The sequence below is a fragment of the Calidris pugnax genome, unplaced genomic scaffold, assembly GCF_001431845.1.
Source record: "Calidris pugnax isolate Ruff unplaced genomic scaffold, ASM143184v1 scaffold113, whole genome shotgun sequence".
Lineage (NCBI taxonomy): Eukaryota > Metazoa > Chordata > Aves > Charadriiformes > Scolopacidae > Calidris > Calidris pugnax.
In genome coordinates this window covers 1,295,024-1,316,015 of record NW_015090879.1, presented here as the reverse complement: position 1 = coordinate 1,316,015, position 20,992 = coordinate 1,295,024, and the positions used below count along the sequence as shown (strand labels likewise).

Sequence of the window (20,992 nt, the reverse complement as noted above, 5' to 3'; positions counted from 1 at the left end):
GGAACATAAGATCAAAAGTTACTTCGCTTTGTAGTTCAAAATACACTTTCTTCTCTCCTGCAGATCTGCATGGGAACATAAGAACAAAAGTTACTTTGCTGTGTAGCTCAAAATACACTTTCTTGAGGTGTTATTCACCATCTTCTGCTCTCAGAAGACGACAAGTTTCGTTCTTTTTAGTATCTGGGTTCCTACTAATATCATCTCCATTAGCTCATGAGCAAACCTTGGGTGCCAAGTCACTGAGCTCAAATGCTTATTCTGTCGATTCTGCCTTGGTCCTTGCCTCCAGTCCTGTGCTTGGCACTCTGCCTTCTGCTGCTGATCCAGGCGTTTCACAAACGTGTTGGTACCCCAGGATCTCATCTTTTGCTAGAAATTGTTGCAGTCTACAGAAATGCTGGCAGCCATTGGCAATGGTGGCCCATTCAACAATGGGGTGGCATCTTGTGCCCACAGCTCCAGGGCTTCTCCTCCCTTGGGAGCCCTGGCCAGGGAACTGGGGCTGGCTAAAGAGCTGCTCTCCCCACCGACCTCAGTTCAAGCCTTTAATAAGTGCAGATCACTGGTGGATTATGATCTTAACGAGGAGTGTTCCTGTGTTCCAATTTCAGAATGAGTTTGTATTTAAAGGGCTGTCATTAGCTGGTCATTGCATCCAGCGGATGTCTTGGTTTGGCTGCAGAGGAGCATGGTAATGACCCAAATTCTGGGAAACTGGAGTGTGGAATCAGGATATTTTTCAGTGCTGACTTATTAGGAGTGATTTACTGGTTAATCAGACCCAGGAGGTTCTCCTTCATCAGGATAATGTACAAGTGGAGAACAGGCCACATGTACCAGCAGCTATTACTGCTGGAGTGTCAGCTGTGTTCCTCAGTCCGTGGCCTGCAGACCCTTGGGTATGCACTGCCTCCGCACGGGCAGCTTATTGAATACATCAGCATCTTCGGCTGTGGTACGTGTATTATACATACATTTATTTTTGTGCGTGTAGTGTCTTTCAAAGATCAGCCAGATCCAGTTTTTGTGTATATAAAATAGCCCTCTCTGTGTGGAAAGAAGTTGTCATGAGCTAGACCTAGCCATGCCCTGGGTGTTACGCAGTTGAACAATTCCCTTTGGGTTTTCTGGTACAAATTATGAAGGAGGAGATGGCAATCAATTGTCAAGAGATGCTTTTGGGCCATGTCCAGTGTTTTATTGACCCTTTGTGACATTGCTTTCATGTTGAATATTCAGTCTGATCTTCAGTTCTGCCCATTTGCTTTTCCCCCAGCCTCGTGCACAAACTGTTTCTGCTTTTCCTTCAGCAGTGGGATTAGGAGGAGCTTCTCCTCTTTCAACCTTCCTGCACAGACTGTCTCAGTTTTCAAAAACTTACTGTCTTTGGGAACTTCTACTTACGGAATGTTTCTCCTCTTCTCCTGGTTTGTTTCTTCCTCAGCTTTTAAACTGGTGTAATAATAAACTGTTGATTAGAAAACAGAGCCTGCAAGTCCTGATCCTCAACTTTCCCAAATCATAAAGGGAACTGAAATTGGTAAAATCTTTTAATTTCAATACTTCCCAGCTTGGAGCCCAGGCCAGGCCTGGGCTTCCTTCTGGCACTGCTCGGGACGATGGAAACAAAGCAATTGCCATTAGTGTTTTCTGCTGTTCAAAGAATTCATTAAGGCTCCAAAAGCCACAGTTGTGCAGACGGGCCCATCTCTGCTGAAAATACAAAAAGGCAGGTAGAGTCACTGGTGGGGACGGTTTCTGCTGCCCAGCAAACAGCTGCCCAGGGTGATGCAGCCACTCATGTCTGCACAGCCCAGTTTGGTGCTGGGAGCTGCTGGTGTGTGAGTTTTAATGGCAGCTCGGTCACTGATGTTCCCACCCAACAAGTCACATTCATTTTTTGCCTCTGGAAAATACCCATAAAACTCTTGGTTATTTAAAGCAGGGCCCACGTCATGAACACGTTGCCCAATTGGCCAGTTCCCCTCCGTGACTCTGTGTGGGGAGGGTCTCGTCTCTGCAAACTCCCCAGCTTGGGTGAGGCAAGGGCTGAAGATGAATTAATTAAAATGCCTGTAAAATACTTTGAAGATCAAAAGCACAATGGGCCCGAGCTGAAGCCTGCTGGAGTCGGTGGTAATCTTTTTATTGACTTGAGTGGTCTTTGGATCAGGTCCTGTTATATGAAGCTTTTAATATGAGCGATGGGAAAACCACCGAGCTGAATTTAGAACTCATTTGCAAGTCATCTGTTCTATATTTGGAAAAGAACTGTGAGCCAGATTCACTGAGCTCCATAATCCCCTCGAAGTTTGCTCAGAAACCTACACAAACAGTATTAAGGGCATAGTGCTCTGCAGTTGACAACTTGGAATTATTTCCTATACAGAGGGTGACATCAAACCTATCTGGGGGATGTTCAGGGTATATAGGTTTTTTTTGGCGGTCGCCAGCACCACGGGAATTAATTTCAACTGCAGTGGAAAAATAAATCACTTGTGAACTGAGAAATGCATATGGTATTTGCATCAAAACTGCTTCTGAACCTTTGTGACATAATGGATGTTACTGGTTGCTATTCCTCCTGGGGTTATCCTACCTGGGGTCTTGCCGGCCAAATAAAGCTCTGTCCAAGCTTCTGGTGCCACCAGTGGAGAGAGATGGGCCCCTCCAGGGGCTGATTCACCCCAAATGAAGATGGATGCTTGAGGCTGGGGAGAAGGGGGGGGAATGAGTAATAATGTGTGTGTGAAGCATTTGAATATAACTGCGAGAGGTGCTGTTCTCCAGCGAGAGAATTACGGTGGGTTTGTCCTACGAATGTGACTGCACTTCAAATCACTCTGCAGTACCAGGCAGGAGAATCAGGTGTCATCTTCCAGCCTATTTTCTTGCCTTTGCTAATTGCTTCCTGTCACTTCACTAGCTTAAAATTGAGGTTTTATGTCATCCGTGTGTTTGTGTGTGCTGGTAGGTCTCTTGTTGTCTAATGAATCATTAAATAATTTTCAGCTTTCAGACCAAAAAGAAAATAGGAAAATGGATAAATAAATATTGTATTCAGCATCCTCTTCCTGTGCCACGAGGTTACAGTCTTCAGTGTACTAGAATGTAATTAGTTATTTAATTAGGGTCAGACTCCTTAGAATCGGTTACTTGAATGACTGATTTAACTAATGATGTGTGCCGTTTTACAGCACTGTGTTCTTTGTATTAATTACATTATTCCATCATTACATGGTTTAATAATAATCTGCACAGGTTAATATTTTGGTACCACTACTGAAATTAACGGTTCCAAACTTCTATGAAGTCTCACACAGGCTCTTGTTTCCCGATCCTGGGGTTATGGGGTAATACCCTATTTTCAGAATGTCGTGGCTAAAATATCTAATTTGCTTTTCTATGCATTTGAAAAGTATTAATTGCCTATATATGTAGAAGTCGGTAGCACATGACAGTTCAATCTGAAGTTTATGTACACTTTATTTTTTAAAATATACACATTTTTTTTTAAAGAACACCCAAGCTGTTCAACGTCTGACTAATCAGTGTTTTCTGAAGAGGTAGAAGTTGAGCAAAAGGAGAATGTTGTCAGCTTCCTGGAGGGTCCATACAAGCCTTGAAGAGCCTGTAGATCCTTGTGTTTAACATAACAGTTAATTATTGCTTCTGCTTTTAACTTTGGGACTTCTCTCCCCCTGCGATTGCACACGTGCTCAGGTGTTTGCAGGAGGTGCTGCTTCTGGAATAGGCAAGAAATGACCAGACACAGATTGCAGTTTTCCTGTGCCCTGTTCCCCGAGCCAGGAGGTGTGGGGTGGCATCGTGTCCTTGGCACCCGTGTGGGTCCGTCCCATTAATGGCTTCTGGTAACTGCTGTGTTGTGTGAAACAGCAAAAAGTAGTGTGAGGCTAAATTTAGTAATTAAGTCTGCTAAAAGTTAGGAAACAATACATTTACAGGCACGTGTACAAAGGTCTGGATGCATCCAAGGGTTTATGTGCTTCCCTCAATCCAGTCAGTTAAAAAGCTCCAAGAAACCAAGTTCCCATTGATTTCTCTGGTGCTGTGGATGTAAAGCACTTCTGTAAATTAAGCTCCCTTCCTTTTCTGGTTGTTTGTGCTGTCTGAGGCTGGATTAAGACCTTTGCCCCCCAAGTCACATTGTAATTTTCAGTTATTTGAGAATAATAGATTTCAAAAGCTGCCAAGAGCCTCGGAACACAAACCTCTCGACTCGGTGGGACCTCTGCTCCTGCAGGATACACAGAGGCTCCATAAATCAGGTGGGGATGGAGGGTTGGGGTCGAGCAGGAGAGAAAACACGGGAAACAAACACTCGTGGACAGATATTATGGTGATTGTGTTTGCAGAGAGCTTGAGACAGTTTCCTCGAGGTACCCCAGCGGTGATTCACGTCAGATGTAAAGACCAAGTCTTGGTTGGACAGAAGCTTCTGAAAACCAGGGGAACTTTCTGAGCACCACAGAGCAAACGAAAGACTCTCCCTTTGCCCTGTGTGTAACAAACACACTGCCTCTGTGCACATTCAGATCCGTCACCGTACTCCCAGGTGTATGAAAGAAATAGTAGCAGTATCTGGTGGAAAAAAAAAAAAAGCGTGCTGAAATCCCAACACACATATCTTTATCAATAAAGTCATCTAAAAAATCAATAGATAAAGCAGAAAAATCTGAGAGGTAATTTCAGTAAGAGCTCAATCTGTCTGGAAAGAAGTGCTACAGTGCTATAAAAAGTGAGGACGGTCACCTTTGGTGATGTCCTGAAGATATTAATGCTCTTATAAATTGCTCCTCGATAGATGAACAGATAAATAAGCAGGACAAGGGGATCTGCTGGCTGCCTTGGCCGTTGATTCGTATTAACATGCTGCATCTTTGCCAGGTTATCAAACTCACCTTTGAAGAATTTGAACTAGAAAGAGGATATGACACTCTGACAGTGGGTGATGGAGGACAAGTCGGAGACCAGAAAACTGTGCTTTACGTGTAAGTAGCATGTCCTTTGTCCCCGGGAGAAATGCTCAGTTTTACCTGAGGAGGTGTCGCCGACGTGTGTGGGTGCAGGAGTCCTGGACTGGTTGCTGTGTCCCACGGGATGGTCCACGTGCTGCTGGTTGGTTTTGGTGGATCTGACGGTTCTTGGTGTGTTCTTCCCTCATCACATTCTCTTAGTCTTCGGCGACGGACAGGCTCTTGCTTGTGCTTCACTTCTCCTAGAAGCAAACACCTTAGAGAGAGGCTGGGGCTGCCCGGGGAGCGGAGTGAACGTGATTAAAGTTTGGATACAAGAGTAAATACACATCAGGCAGAAACTGAGAAATCTTTGACTCCCTCTCTCCTGTGCTGTCCTCTTGGTGCTGTCATTTTTAACAGTGCAAAGTGGCTGCAAATCCAGTACCTTTCAATGACATCCTGAGCGTTTTACACCCCGTGTGCCTTTGTGGTGCTTCGAGGCTGAGAATCGATCCAGTTCATTTTATGCCCTTTAGTTTGCAGGTGCGATGTTCTACGGTAGTTCCTTCAGTAGAGGAATCACTGTAGGTAGTCCTGCTTTCCTTCCAGGCCTTCCTATGTCAGTGTTTCCCATCTAAATATGTTTTTGGGAGGAGTTTGGTTGTTAGATTAGATTAGATTAAAGAATGCTGTGTTGTCTGTCTATTGTTTTTAGAATATTTGAAGACCAAGTGCTTTATATTACAGTGCAGCTAATACAGGGAATAAAAGGGAAACGGGCTCTGTTGGTGTTTGCCATCTACTCTGTGCTTAATAACTGCAGAAAGTTTGGTTTCATTTGGAAGGAGTGTGTCAGTCGGAATGATCCAAAGGAACAGGAGGGTTAGTAGATCAAAGGCAAGGGTTTTCCCTCACCCATGTGTTTTGCAGCACTTAAGCATCAATTTCTCATTAAGCCGCTGATGTTGATGGTTGTTGTTTGCCCTTCCTTCAGAAAAGTCTCTCTGTTCCTGTTCTGAAGGGTCAGTGAGAAATCAATTTGTGTATCGTGCAGACGTAGTTGTGATAATTGTGTACCGTTCAAACCCGCTGAAGAAATGGTGATTCTGCTGCAGCTTCTCTGAATCATTACAGTTAAAATCGTTAAAGTAAAATACTGTGTAGCTGTTTGGAAATACAAAAATTTAAGAACTGTTGGAGACCTCGAGGTGCTGTATATTTGGGTACGTTGGGAAGTGTCTGTTCTGAGCGATGCAGCCCCACACTGTGAGTACAGCCCCCGGCGCAGCCGTGCCACGGGGCACAAACAGCCGGAGGGTCCAAAAGCGGAGCAAATCCTGCCTTGTGCACAGCTCCGTGCCCCATGCTGGCCTGGAATTCCTCACTTCAGCTCACCTTTGAGCACCTGCAAGTATTTTGTCCTCATTCTTGGGCTCAGACGTGCCCCAGGACTGTGCTCAGGTCCCAGGCACTTCCCAAAGCCTGGCTCCCTGCTGCCTTGGGGCATCGTTTGCCTCTTGCGAGTGCAGATGGAAGGCAGTGGTTCATCAGAGTCTCCAGTGGGCACTTGCAGGGCCAGGTCCTGGAGCAGGAGCAGGGAAGAGTCACCCTGGCTTTCAGAAGGAGTATTTGAAGTGATGAAGGGGGTATTGGAACCATGGGCTCCAGCATCCAGCTTTAGTATCTTAACTTGAAAGACTCTTTTTCTCTCTAATCAAAAACGTGTAAGAGCAAACAGCTCTCCAAAAGCTACTCCAGCAAAGCTGTTGTACTCCTTCCAGCTAGTAGAGAGTATTTCATATTGTGTTTTTTAATTCCTCCTCTTCACTTGTTTTTCCACATGAATCAGCCTCCCACTCCCTTTTCACTTACCTTCATGTTTGCTTGTCTTTCCCAAATCTCTGTTTCTCTGAGGTTCGTTTTACTATAGGTTTTATTTCGGCACTGGTGAACACCAGTGATACTGGGGTCAGGAACTCTAACCTGCAACGTATGGGAATGTAAATCTGATTAGTGCAAAAGTGTTTGTAATTAAAGTGTCACAGAGCATTTCACAGCTGATTGGTCAAAATGTGCAAATTACTGCCAGGGGAGTAGTTTGTAATAACTTGCCGAAATGATTTCATTCCATCCCTTTTTGTTTGCCTAAAGCCCATGAAGATTTTTCTAGATCTGATTTTAATCATTCCACCTTTTCTCACTCTGTATTAGCTGCCCGACACCTTGCTAATACAAATGTGGGATATCTGAGACCGTCCGCACAAGGTGCAGCGTCTGGTATCTTCTCCCAGTGCAGGAGAGCTTTCCATTAAATTGCTGATGCTAATCCTAACAGGGAAAAATTATTTATTTATTTTTTAATCTGGGAAGATAAGTTGAAAACTAATGAAATGTCAAAGAGGTGTGAAGCCCACAGAAATGCTCCATTTGTAGTGAATGTGGTTGAAAGCCCATGGACAACTTCTCTCAGCAGTTGGTGCCCTCTTTACCTCCCGTCAGCTGAATTCCTGTACCAGGCTGGATGTCCCGGGTACAAGCTGGAGTGCTTTTGGAGGAATCATCATGCAGAAACCTAACCCTGTCAAACATATGAGTTCCAGTTTTCTTCTACTTCGTTTATTTTCGCCTATTCGAGAGGAACTCGGTCCCACAGCCTTTCAAATCAAGAAATGGGTCTGAGTCAACTTGGGAAGCAGCAGACGCTGTCCCAGGCTGGGGTTTGAGGCACCATTTGTTTCCAGTCTCACTCTCATCCCTGTAAAATACGTCTCAGAACAGAACAGATTGTTAGGCTGAGCTTTCTCACTTGCAGAGAGGATTTTATTCCCTAAAGTAACAAGCACCCAAATCAATCATTCAGCTTGTTAAAGTGGAATGGGAAAGCATGCAAAAACCTTTGAAGCGCCTTGTTCTGGAGATTTTTCTCTTGGTATGTTCCTCATTCCTGCCCGGCTGCTGCTTAAATAACTTGAGAAGAATCAACAACAGCACTTCTTCTGCGCTCCCCGGATGCAAAATGGTCATTAAAATAAGATTACTTCTTAATTTACCGGCACCCTGGGATCAATAGAATTTCTGATGCGGGTCAAAGCAACAACAGAGCAAAGGTGAGGGTGGAAATGGGAGAGCTGGAATGGGCTTGGGAGACGTGAGTGTGATTGCAGGGAAAAACACTGTCCACTTCCATGGCCAACGCTTGAGGGGTGAGTGGTGTTGGGTCTCATGGGGCTGGTGACCCTCTCTGGGATGGGAGGAGAGGTGTCTATGGCAGGGAAGGTCCCATGACCATCAGGTACCTGTAAGGCTGTTGGAAAGGGCCTGGCATTCAGGGGGCAGCCAGCGTTGAGAATGCCAAGTGAGTAGAATGACCCGTGGAGCAGCCGTTGGCTTCTCTCTAGACAGGCAGTGGTTGGCAGAGCAGCCAAACTCTCTCCGATTACCCAGGAAACCGGGAATTGCGACAATTACGCCTAGAGGCTGGAAGTTCCATTTATTCAGAGGATGCTATCAGCACGCAGCTGCTGGGCTCGTTCCCTCCAGGACTGGTTTGTCGTAATTCTGCCTTGAGTGCTCAGGGATCAATTTTATCAAGAAGTCTTTCAGGTGCTGCTGTTGTACTTGAGGACAGTACCAGGCAGAAGCCATGCCTATACATATGTATGGATTTAGATTTAAGCAAACACTACAGGGAAAAAAAAAAACCCCAGCTATCCACTTGGCAGTAGTTGCACTTAAGGTAATTTATAAATTTACGGCAGATGAAACCTTAGCAGAAATAGTGTAATAACAACCTTAAACACTGCCGTGAAGAGAGGCAACACAACGCCCCCACTCCTGGAGTGATGGTCCCTTCCCACGCTGTTCCTCGGCGTCGGGCAGCGGAGGAAGGGAAGGAGCTGGGCTCCAGGAGGGTGTTTCTGCAAGTGTTGGGGCTTTGCTGGTGCTGCTGTGGGCAGGGGACAAAGCTCTAAAGCTGTGTCAAACCACAACGGGGTGATGAATCCCAAAGGCTGAATGAGCACACGTGGCTCATTGATGCAGATGCATTGGGGATGTTTTTCTGAATCTCTTGGGCTCTCCTGGGAGTATCCTTGGAGGGTCATCCCGGTCATCCCGTACTGCCTGGGTTGGGAGCACTTCTGTAGGGCTCACAGGGCATTCAGCAGATTTGAGGCTCATGCCTTGCCTTCCAGAGGTGTTTGAGATCCTTGTGGAAGCGTCTCTGTCAGGATAGAAATATAGCAGAGAATGCGTTGAAAGTAAATTTTTGTAATTCTAGAATATACCCCTAAAGGCAGTTAAGAAGGTTCAGTCACCAGTTTGAGTTCTGGGGATCTTGTTTGTTTGCTTATGTTTTGCTTCAGTGAGAAAGGAAATGATTACTATTGATGCTGGAGAATATACTGTAATAATGGTACTAAATTGTAATTATTATAGTAGTGATGACAGTAACTTGCAGGCCCCCAGCTATGGTAGAAGACTCCCTGGTTGGGTGGTATGCAGGAACGTACCCAGGGGTTCATCACTCTTGAACATCTGTCAGGCTTTTGGACAGGGTTTTGTTTTGGGGCTATTCTTAATTGTGTTGGCATTGCTCTGGTTATTTTCCGCTCCTGTAGAGGTATATGTGGCCTTTACTTTGGTGGGAAAATAATTTGGGCAGACATACAGGCTATTTACTTGTTCTTATTTATTTTTACAGCTTGACTGGCACCACAGTCCCAGATCTCATCGTTAGCACACACCACCAGATGTGGCTCCTCTTCCAGACAGACAGTGTCAGCAACTTGCTGGGATTCAAAGCAACGTATGAAGGTAATCCAGGCCTCTCGCGCAGAATTTACCTGTTTTAAAAGGATCAGGGCTGAGATGGGTACAGTTATTTGGGAGAAAAGCAAGAAGCTTCTCTAAATATATTGAAGCTCTGCAGATTTTTCTTAAAGCTGAAGCTTTGCTCCAATAAGAGTAGCTTTCATGATTTCTCTTCCAGGAAAGCAGGCTGGGCGGGTGAGGCTTCATTGCCTTGGCGTCTGCTTTGTTGGAAAAGGGTTGGTGCATTTCAGCTGATGGCAACAGACTATGTCTGCAGGAGAAAATGAGAGCAAGCAGTCAGTGGTTCCAGCATATCAGTGGTATCAATTACTTTCAACTTTGGCTGGTCTGGAGTATTACAAATGAAATAAAAGTTAACGCTGGGATTTTTCAAAATAAACTAATGAGATGTGTTTGGATGTGAATGCTGGACTCTGCCATAAGCTTCAGCTTCTACTGTTGTCGTAGGTATTTGCAAAGTTAGAGAAAGTGTGATGGAAGAGTGTTCCTTCTAACTCATGTAAGTGACTCGTGATTCCAGCTGAAGCTTTTCTTAGATACCTGCCTTCAGTTGGGTTTAGATTTTTCCAGCAACCTCCATCTCGTGTCTCCTGGTTTGGTGTGAGCACCCGTGGTCCTTGCCTTCCTCTGCCAGGGCTGCTCTGAAGAACATGTGCTCCTTCCTCCACCCCGCAGCCTCCGTGGAGGGGAAGCTTTTTCCTGGAGCAAGGAACGCTTCCACTTAGATGTCAGCTGCTTTTTGGGGGTGTTGTCATCTTGAATCTCTTCTCAGGGCACTTGAATGCCTTTCGGTTTTCTCTCTGACCTGCTGATACCAGGGATGGCTTACTCTTTTGGCTCTGATGTCTAAAAGCAGGCGTATAAATATTCATCTAGACATGGGGGCTGCTCCTGAAGCGTCTGGGTCCCAGCAGCTTCCACTGGCATCAGCAGTAACATTTAAATCCGTTTCTTTCACGGGCCAAAAATACACATTAGAGTTCATTCATTTTTAAAAGTGTTTTCCCTGGGGCTTGCCGTGTTTCAGGGAAGTGTCATATTGTGTTGGGGCCAGGACCTGCCCACGGTGGTGCTGCTGGTTGATGCTGAATGAACAGCAGTGAGGAGCCCCAAGGGACCTGACCTACCAGAAAACCTGGTTGAACAAAACGTCGCCGTGTGCGGGTCGCTGAGCGGGACCTCGCGGGGGGGGGCACTGGGTGGTGATGCTGGAGCATTTCCAGGATTGCAGGACCTGGTCAGCAGAAAAGTCAGAGAGACATAGATGAGAGAGAATGGAATTTAAAGAAGGAAAAGGCAAATCCAGCCTGATGGTCCGGGGAGCATCTCGATGGTGCTGTTGCAGGCTTACTGGGGGTGATGGCCCCAGCCTGGCTCTGTGGTGGCTGTGGTGTCCATCCCCTGCCCCCTTGGTCTGCAGTTGGTTCCTGGCAGGCTGGCAGAGCCACTGCATCCCCTCCTGCCAGGTGGGGACAGGCAAAAGCATCCCTCAGCTCTGCTTTGAGATCTCTCGGGTTTGTTCAGCTCATCCGAAGGGCAATGTGGACATTTTCTTCCAGTCTCTTGATAAATCTTACCTTTACCCTATCGCATAGCACATAAAGCTGCAAAGCACATGATGTAGGGACTTCCTTATGCTGTTGTTCATCTTCTGTGAACTTTGGATCTATAAGGAGCTTGACTTTTCCCTCCTCTGACTCGCTTCGATGTTACTGGTGGCTTGATCTATAGCAAAGCTGAGCTGCTCTTGCTCCCTGTGACCTCCCCAGCGGGTTTGGGCATCACCATTATCATTCATGCTTTGGAGTCCTGTTCTGTGGAGCTTCCAGTGTCAAATGTGATTCTCCTGTCCCTACTCATCAGCTTGACCTGCACAGCGGCTGCCTGTTTTGCTCTTCTATGTCCATAATCCCCTGGAGAAGAAAAGAAAGGGGAGGTTCTGGCTCTGGTGTCCCCTGGTGAGCCGTGAAGGAGGGACCTTTCCCCACGGAACGTCTGTCCTTTGCCTGTATTAGAGGTAGATGCTACTCTCTGCCTCATCCTTCAAATCTTTTCTGGGCATCCTTGCAGGTTTTGTACAGCTGCTTCTTGACCTTGGAAAATGGGTTTGTGCATGAAGAAGGAAATGCACCCCTGCCTGAGGTCCATGCTGGCTTGTCCTGGGGTTAAGGTGACCTCCAATCAGCCAGGTCCATAAAACTCTCTTAGTTGTTGCAAATGCTTTGAGTTCCAAAGCAAGAGACATTTAAGTAAGAGGCAATTAGCACTTGCCAAATACATTATGAAATTATACGCAACTTACTAACAAGTTTCAGTATGGGTTTTATGGCCACGCTTCTTCTTAATTGCCAGAGGAAAATTACAGCTAATGGAGCTCTATAAAGTCAAGACTAAAAAAATCTGCCTAATAGGAGGACAGAATATTGCTTATAGAATATGCTTAAATAGCCATCTATCCTAAAATTTGTAAGTTTTAGTGTACATTTTAAGTGCAGTGCAGTCATAAAGCCTGTCTCTCGTGCTGAAACTGTTGCGCCTCCGAGATTTATTGAGGGGCCCGTTGGAAGGACCGTGCTGAGGAGGGCGATGCGCCGTCAAAGTCTTAATATGGGGTTCCTGAGAAGGGGGAGCCAACCACATCCTTCTGCTTCACTTGGGAGTGAAGAGAAAGCAAATTTGCACCAGGAAGAAGGTACAAACCACAAGGAATCTGGATCCAGGTTTTTCCAAATCCACACTGTAAGATTGGATGCGTTTGGAAGAAATGCTCTGGGGTGTAAGTCGGTGTGACAGCATTGATTTCCAGTTGAGCCGTGTCAGTCTTTGCCAGCTGAGGGTCTGGCTCATTAACGTTCATGAAGATTACTTCTAAATCTCCGATGTCTCAACTGCAGCCACTTTTATCCTTTTAAACAGACATTCGCTCATAACAGCCAACAACGGCTCTGGACTTCCAGCGCTTGTCAGAAGAAATTTGTATTAAGCTCCACTTTGCTGGAAAAGTCTTTTCTTTCTCACGACTGCAGCGAGCTGGTGGGTACTGCCAGGTAGTGCTTGATGGTGCGAGGGCTTGTACCTCCTGGGCTCCTGGGTCTTATCTTCTGCCTTCTTCCCTCTGGTCTCAGACGCCGCCTTCTGAGATACCTTCCCCTCGGAGCAGCCACCGGGATGGTTATTTGAGAGGTCCCAGGTCAACCCTTCCTACTGGCTGGGAATAAATAATTCCTTGAGGTAACATTTTCAAAAGTCCTTGCCAAATGTAGGGTTCGTTGAAGAGGATTCATACTCCCCTAATCTCATCCTCAATCCGCCGTTGTGTTCCTCAGCGGTGGGCAGAAGATGCTTGATGCTCCTCACAGGAGAGGTGTGGGGAAAAACAGGTTTCTGTTACTGGTGAGCATGAGGTTATTACAAGCAACAGTATGAAAGTAAATCAATAGCACAGAATTCTGTGGTAAGAGACAGAAATATTAAAATACGAAGAAACTGAAAAGCCAGATTTTAATTCAGTCTTACGTTTATATCTTTTAAATATAAAGTAATAATTTCAAATTAAAACTAGATTTATAGACACGCTAATCTAGTTTGGATTTCTGTTGGGATTGGGTTAGTTTGGGTAGAGCTGACTAAGGTCTCTGTTCCCATCTAGCAGTGTGCTGCAGGCAGGGTGTGATTAAACAGTATTTATTGTTGTTGAAATGCTGAGTAAGGGTTTGGCTCCAGAGCTGAGCTCCAGAGCTGAAACATAGCCCCCTGGTGCTAAGAGGCTTAGGAGCTCTGCAGAGCTGGAGCTTGAAGATTTCCTCTTCTGACCTTCCTGCTTCTAATCAAATCGGTGCTGCCCAAGGTGTTTGGTCAGAACGCTTGTGGGGTGCCTACGTCTGGGTTTACATATGTTTTTACATAAATACAAAACTCTGTGTAGATGCCTGCAGGTTAAAGGTGTTCATACACATGTGTATCTGGGAAAAACCCACTTCTGAAACCAGATTTGATGTTGCTGCTGTTCAGAGCCAGCTCTGGGAGCTGAGGTTCTGCTCCTTGGCCTTGGAGCACCATCTCTGAGTTTTGCCTGGTGAAATACTTTCAGCTTTTCCTGAGAAGCCCAGATAACGTGCAGGTAGTTTTCATTGTTTTACATGTGTGTTTATTTATTTATTTAGATTCTATGTGACCTAATGCCGCAATATCAGCCTTCCAGTGTCTGAAGGGAGCCTACAGGAGAGCTGGAGAGGGACTCTTTGTCAGGAAGTGTAGTGAGAGGACGAGGGGGAATGGTTTTAAACTGAAATAAGGGAGATTTATATGAGATATCAGGAAGAAATGCTTTGCTATGAGGATGGTGAGAGCCTGGCCCAGGTTGCCCAGAGAAGCTGTGGCTGCCCCATCCCTGGAGGGGTTCAAGGCCAGGCTGGATGGGGCTTGGAGCAACCTGGTCTGGTGGGAGGTGTCCCTGCCCAGGGCAGGGGGGTTGGAACTGGATGATGTTTAAGGTCCCTTCCAACTCTTACCATCCTATGATTCTAGGATGATATTGTTGATGGTGGAAGTCTGTCAGAAAACTTAGTGTTTATATCTTTCCTGCTCTGCTTTTCCATTAAATGCATTGACTCATGTCATAAAACCCTGGCGCTGAAATACTGCTGAACCGACAGACGTGGAGGCTTTTAGCTTATGATGTGCTGACCTGAGCTGCTCTCAGGGTCGCCTTACTTGTATTTAAGTCTTGTCTAAACCTTAGTGGGGGCAGTTTGATGTTATGCCACAGGGTTTTAATGAGCCTGCAGGATTCAGGTTCTGCATTTGCCCTGCCATGGTGGTTTGGGTGGGAGGGACGTGGCAAAGACATGCAGAGAAAGGGCTTTCTCGTTTCCTCTTTAGATCCTTCTTTCCTCATTGTTGGAATCAACAAAAGAACCAGGTGATAGAGACTCCCTGGTCCTGGTTCCTTCAGACACCTACCTAACGCTGTCAGCTTTCATTAGTTAAGCAAAGTTTATATATATATATATGAAATAACATATGTGAGGCTGTCTTCTGTTCTTGAGGGTCTTTCCTGATTAGGGATAACATTTGTGTGATTCCCTCAGATGTGGCCTGGAAGTGCTCGCAAATCCCACCTCTTGTGGATATTTTTCCCAGAACCTGGAGTTTTGCTGGTGCAGCACTTGCTCTGCAGCTCCAAAATCCTCTTTTTTTTTTTTTTCCCTCCAGAGCTGAGTCAGGCAGGAGCAGAAATTCCCACGGACCCCCAGGAGAAGAGTGCCCTGAATTTGGGTGCCCGGGGCGCTCTGAGCAGTGGGGAAGGGAGAGGGGGGGATGTTGGTGGTGCCCAAACCCCCCCGTGCCCACGGGGGCTGCGGCTCTGGCTCTCATTACTCACTCCAGGAGCGTAGGTGGCCTCCTCCGTGCTCAGCCAAGGGACCCGGCTCCCCCACCCACCTCCAGCAGACAAATAGCACAAATAGCTGACGAAAAAAAATTTCTGGTGAAACATTTTCCCTTAGAAAATGCTGTTTTGTCAAAATCCTATCTGCGCGAGATAATATTTGATGGAGAAGTTTTGAAAGATTCATTTCAACTTGTTTCATTTAAATAATGTCAAAACACTTGATTTAGATGTTCTTGTTTAGTTTTGACTTTTATTATTCTAATGTGGAAGTGATTTTACTTAAACATTCATCAGGAGAAATGTTTCAATCTTATTGAAGTAACATGTTTTGATATTTCTGAATCACTCATTTTTGGAATTTCTGCCCTGCTAAATATTTCATGAATTTTACTATGTATGAAAAGAAATGTAGCAACCAGGGGATTTTCTCAGGACAGAAATTCCGTGTTCTGACCTCTCTAATGTAATAAAACGTGCTGGTTTTGGTTGCCTGCTGCTAACAAGGAGGTGGTGTGCATGGTAGAAAAAGTGAACTCCTATTCTTCATTTCTCTCCCATTCTTAAGCCCGTGATTTGACTCTTTCCATGGAGATGTTCCGGGGTTCACACAGTGTGACAGGAGAGGACTCTACGAGGAGGGGGCCGGGAGGGAGGAGACCATTGGATCAGCACATCCAGAGCATCTCTGTTACCTTTATTCTTTCTCAGCAGAGGCTCGAAGGGAGTTACTTCTCTTTGCTTGGCTGCATTTTCTCTGAGTATCTGGAAGCCTGAGCGTGTCCTCGTTTTACAAAAGCAATGGATGTGCTGAACACTTGTAGCTCCCTTTGGCTTCTGCAGAAGCTGGAGCTGCTGAGTGTCTGCAGCCCCTCGGGGGAGATCCGTGCCCACCATCCCTCTGCAGCCACGGGTACGTGGGGAGGGAAGCCCTTTGGGTCAGTGAGGAACCTCATGGCAAAACTCCCACGGGTTTTAGGAGGACACGGCTCCCTCGCTGGAGTCACCATGGGCAGGAAGATGGTGTGTGTCCATGTGTTAAAGAGTTTTGTTGCTTCTCAAGAGCCTCTGAAGGTGGAGGAGCAGCCTGGGAAGTGCTGGTTCTTCTGCTCCACGTGGTGCCGGGTACAGAGTGGGCTGGGAGGTGATGGCATCACTTGCCCTGGCCCTTCCTGTGGTGGCTGGAGTGACCCGTGTCCGTGTCCATGTCCTCCTGAGGTACCAGCACCTTCCCATGGAAAGGTTTTCCATCCCCAGGGCACGTCACAGGCTTTGTATTCCAAGACTTCGAGGTGTGAGAAGGAAAAGAACAACAAAAAATAATTTTTAAAGGCTGTTGTGTCGGAGCAGAAAGCGTTACCCGTTTCCTGTGTCTCTGTCAGGACACAAAGATGTTTAAAATAGACATGTTTCCCTTTGATCATGTTACTATTTATTGAGCTTTAAAGCTGAATTTTCTTTTCATGATTTGCACTATTTGTCTCCTTTTTTTTTTTTGAGTAATGTACAGTTCAGTGCTGCCTCAATATCCAAACTGTTTTATTTTTTGTCCCTTATATGCAAGTACAAATCTTAAATATTGGGATTTTCAAAGTCTGTGGGAAGATATGTAAATCCTGGCAAACTCTTTTCACTGACAGGCAAAAAAAAAAAGAAACCCATTTCATGAAAACTTTAATATTAATATTAATTTATGCTAAATATTTTTGGGATGCTTTATTACCTGGCAGTGACTTTCTAGTTGAAGATGCAGAGAGCAGCAGCAGAAGCTTTAGGTGCCTTGTTGTGACTTCTATTCAAAATACACCTGTATCTGAGTTGCCTGAAGTCAGAATAATAATGAGGTGCTTGTTGTTATTCAAAGCAAATTGGAATATTAGATGGAGTAATGCAAATCTCGGATTATGTGCTTTTTTCTCCGTAAAGAAAATGTCATAAAAGAAGTTTCCAATTTGGTGTAAGAAATTGAAAACCGGGAGAAAAGACAGCGCGGCTGATCACAGATGATGGGGATAAAAACTAGAGAACGTGGAAGACGAGATGAATGTGAAGCAGATAAATCATGTGGGAGCACTAAGGAGGCTGTAAAGGAATGAAGTTCTGTAGCTAATAGTGAGCCAGAGCAGGGCCCCTTTGAAATGAAATTGTACGGAGCAGAAGATAACAGAAAATTGTGTCCCTGATTTACTTGAAGTCAAAACACATGTGCAACAAGAGATTACCTGGTGTTTGCATGCAATAAGGTGTCAGCGTCTGCGTTGGGACCACACGGAGGAGCGGAAGGGGGGTGGGAAGGGGGGGGAGAGATGGCAGCCCTGGCAATCCAGCAAACACACCCCACAGTGTCCTCTTTGGCAAACGAGACAACACTCTGGTCCCATTGGGTGATTTGTGGTCTCTCTGCTTCTAAAGAAGTCCTTGAAACTGGTGCAGAGTGGGATCTCCTTGGGTATCGCTGGATTTTTCATTTAGTTCTTAGAGTCACGGAATGGTTTGGGCTGGAAGGGGCCTTAAAACCCATCTGGTGCCACCCCCTGCCCTGGGCAGGGACACCTCCCACCAGACCAGGTTGCTCCAAGCCCCGTTTAGTTGTGATTAAGGATGGGGAAGCTGTTCAGAGAGGTTTTTAGGGCCTTTCAGAGACAGTGGTAAAATGTGTGTGTTAAAGACAGATCTCGGCTGTGTTGAGCATCGCTGCTGACCCCGCTCCCGTGCGGAGGGGACCGGTGCTCCCTCGGGAATGCCGTGCCTACGAGTACCACACGTACGATGGGCACTGCACCAGCTCAGCGTCGGAGCCTTCCCCCCTGAAACCTCTGTTCTTTTTCTTTCAGAGATCGACCAAGGGAGCTGTGGTGACCCCGGGATCCCGGCCTACGGCAGGAGAGAAGGATCCACCTTCCGCCACGGGGACAGTTTGAAGTTTGAGTGCCAGCCTGCCTTTGAGCTGAAGGGACAGAAAACCATTACCTGCCAAAAGAGTAGCCAGTGGTCTGCTCAGAAACCAGTTTGTGTTTGTAAGTCAGTGAGGAGATGGCTTTAAAATATCTTCCTGGTGTGGTGAGGTGAGGTGGTCACCGTGTGTTTGTGCTTGGTACCCGGGATGGGGCCACTTCTCGCGGTGGCAGAGATGAGGAGGGGTCAGTGTCCTGGTGGAGACCTGGGCTTGGTGGGCTCTGCTCCCCCCTCTGCCCCCCCGGCGCTCTGCAGAGAAGGCAGGACTGCTGTGTCCGGGACAGGAGGCATGGGCACAAGAAAAATAAGAATTTAAAACTCGATTCTATTTTTGGCCACTTAATTTTCCTTCATCATCTGACAATATTCAGGCTCCCTGCTGCTGGACCTCAATTTTTAATTTGTTGCATGAGTTCTCAGCAGAAGTGAGGTATTATGCTCTCAGTAGTGACTAGAATAAAATTTTCAGATATAAATGGGAGTTACATGCACAGTACCCATCGGGTTTTAATGGTCTCACTGTCCTTTGAAGCTACATTGGTTAATCTGCTTTATTATGTTGATGGCACCTTCAGTCAGAAGCAATGTTGTATTTGGACATTACCAAAACTCACAAAAGTATCTATATTTTCCCCAGTTGGTGACAAGCAAACTCCCCTTTTTGTCTGATCTCTACTTAGTTGGGTATGTTGAGGTCTGTGCCTTTGAGCAGACACTCTGGTCTAGGGGAATGAGACTGAACCGAACAAATAAATAAGAAGGAAAATTTGGTTGAGCAACAGACAGAGGACAGAAGTGTGGGAAAAAATGGATGGAGAGAAAATAGAAATGTTAATTTTTAGAAGTGTGTATTCACTGTGCAGATAAATAGCTGTGCTGGTGTTAAGCATTGCAGTACAACAGGCTCATTTGTAGCGGAGCAGGATTTGATCCGTACCAAGGAGATCTCACAGCCTGGGGGGAAACCCTGTTCCTGCAGAGCTGAGTCTGGGTTCTGTGGGAGAAGTGGTGGTGGGGAGTGTCCCTGCACCGGCAATTTATGGGAGAATGTGGGAAGCTGGTTTGCAAGTAAGTGCCTTTCTTTTCAACCACTAATTTGAGCTCTATGTCTATTTGGGGAAAGGAAGCAATTACTTGGGGAGTTTTGCCGTTCCCAGATGCCACGACTCCCTTCCTACTTGGTGTTCTCTAGAAGCAAATCAGTTAAAGATACTGATGAGGAAAATGGAGTTTCCCTGGTTATCTTTGAAGTGGGAAGCGTTAGACCGTTTCTGTGCTTGGCGTCAGAAGTTTGGGGTTTTTTTTTTTTAATTTCCCAGAAGTTCAGGTGAATTTGAAGAGCTGATGGTTTGGTTGAGGTTCTTGCTGGGAGTTTGTGCTCAGTCTGAGGGGGCTGGGTCAGAGCAGTGCAGAAAGGAGACTTCGATAAAGCAGGATTATTTTTTTGTAGACAGATATTGAAGAGGGGCATCAAATGGAGCCCCAATCAGCATTCTGTGCAAAGGATAGCACAGGTGCAAATCTTTTCGTTGAAATAATTCCATTGTAATCCAGCTTTGGATACTTATGAATCAACAAGGCAACATGTAGATAGCGGGAAAAGTATTTCATAGCCCTCTCTACACCTTTACTCCCCTGCCTTTATTCCAGACAGCATCATATTAGTGTGCATGAATCGGAAGAGGTGAGATGACAAAATGTGTAACCTGGCATGAAATCTGTAGTGGGATTAGTGACAACTCTCTGTAAACGTCAGGAGACCATTAAATGTACTGGGGATGAGGTGGGAAAATAAGGTAACCTGATTTATGTGCTGCTAGTTGGAATATGCAAACAATTCAGTGCTTCTGATTCCGGCTGCAAATGCGTGACAAATGCAGAGGGAGATTAAACAGCACACTGTGGTGCATCCTGCTGTCCTGAGCAAGTGATTTATGAGCAGACAGAGTCTATTGTGGAGAACTCATTTCCTGGGGCTTCGATGACAAAGCAACACAAACCATTTAAGTAATGCATCTGCTTATTGCAACGGGTTCTTAATTCGTGACTGTCTGTGCCCTCGTGATAACAGACCTTCCATCTTCATCCTCTTTGTTGCCATTCCATCCCTCCCCATCCCTCCGCCGGCCCGGGGGAGCACGTGGGGCACTTGAGAAACTTCGTAAGACTTGGTAGTGCGTTTCTTCTGCAAACCCCTTACGGAGCCGAGGTGTCCCTGCCCTTGCTGTGTGTGCTGAGATTATCTCTGATGGCCTGGGATATTTGAAACAGCTCCACAGGAGGCTGGGAGCCTGTAGTGCTGGACGGGCAGCACAATCGTCCGTCTGTCTGCTCTGAGCTTGGTCTGTGTTTCTGTGCCATGTGGGGGTCTGGCTCTCAGCGATGGCTGGGGACTGAACTCCTCTTTCTCCTTCTTCTGCAGCACCTCGTAGTGCTCCAATCAGCCTTGTCGTTACTGTTGTTCCCTCTGACACCTGTATTTTCCGAGTTACAGAACTGTGGTACCTCTGGAAGGCCAGGGCAGCCCTCACATCCCGGGATAACCCCAGCCCTGGCTTTCATACAGAGCTTAGTTTTCCTGAAGGATGGCAAAACGGGCGTAGGAGATGTCGTGTGGGTAACGTCACTGGAGGAAAACCCTTGTGCTGCTTAGATGAGGTTTGTGCTCTGATGGTAGGAACTCATAAGGGATGTATTATTCAAGCTGAAGTCTACAGGTACCTGTGGCTGAGAAGGTTATTAAGCTTATGAATGGGGCACCAGACGTAATGACAGCTCTGAGAGGAAGCTGGTGAGTTGTTGGGTCTCTGCAGTGGGAATGGTGATGGAAGCC

At 46.1% G+C, this 20,992-nt stretch overlaps 1 protein-coding gene across 5 annotated transcripts in view; it reads left to right on the top strand.

Annotated features, from left to right (window-relative positions):
- The window catches only part of LOC106890635 (CUB and sushi domain-containing protein 2-like), a 291,319-nt gene that overhangs the window by 161,619 nt on the left and 108,708 nt on the right, over nucleotides 1–20,992 (top strand). For 3 of the 5 annotated variants that reach the window (XM_014946584.1, XM_014946583.1, XM_014946586.1), the window contains 3 exons: nucleotides 4,912–5,015; nucleotides 9,685–9,797; nucleotides 18,039–18,221. The exons of the other annotated variants lie outside the window; for them this stretch is intronic. In XM_014946584.1, coding sequence (XP_014802070.1) covers nucleotides 4,912–5,015; nucleotides 9,685–9,797; nucleotides 18,039–18,221 — 400 coding nt within the window. The remainder of the gene's footprint in view (nucleotides 1–4,911; nucleotides 5,016–9,684; nucleotides 9,798–18,038; nucleotides 18,222–20,992) is intronic. 5 annotated transcript variants of the gene reach the window in all.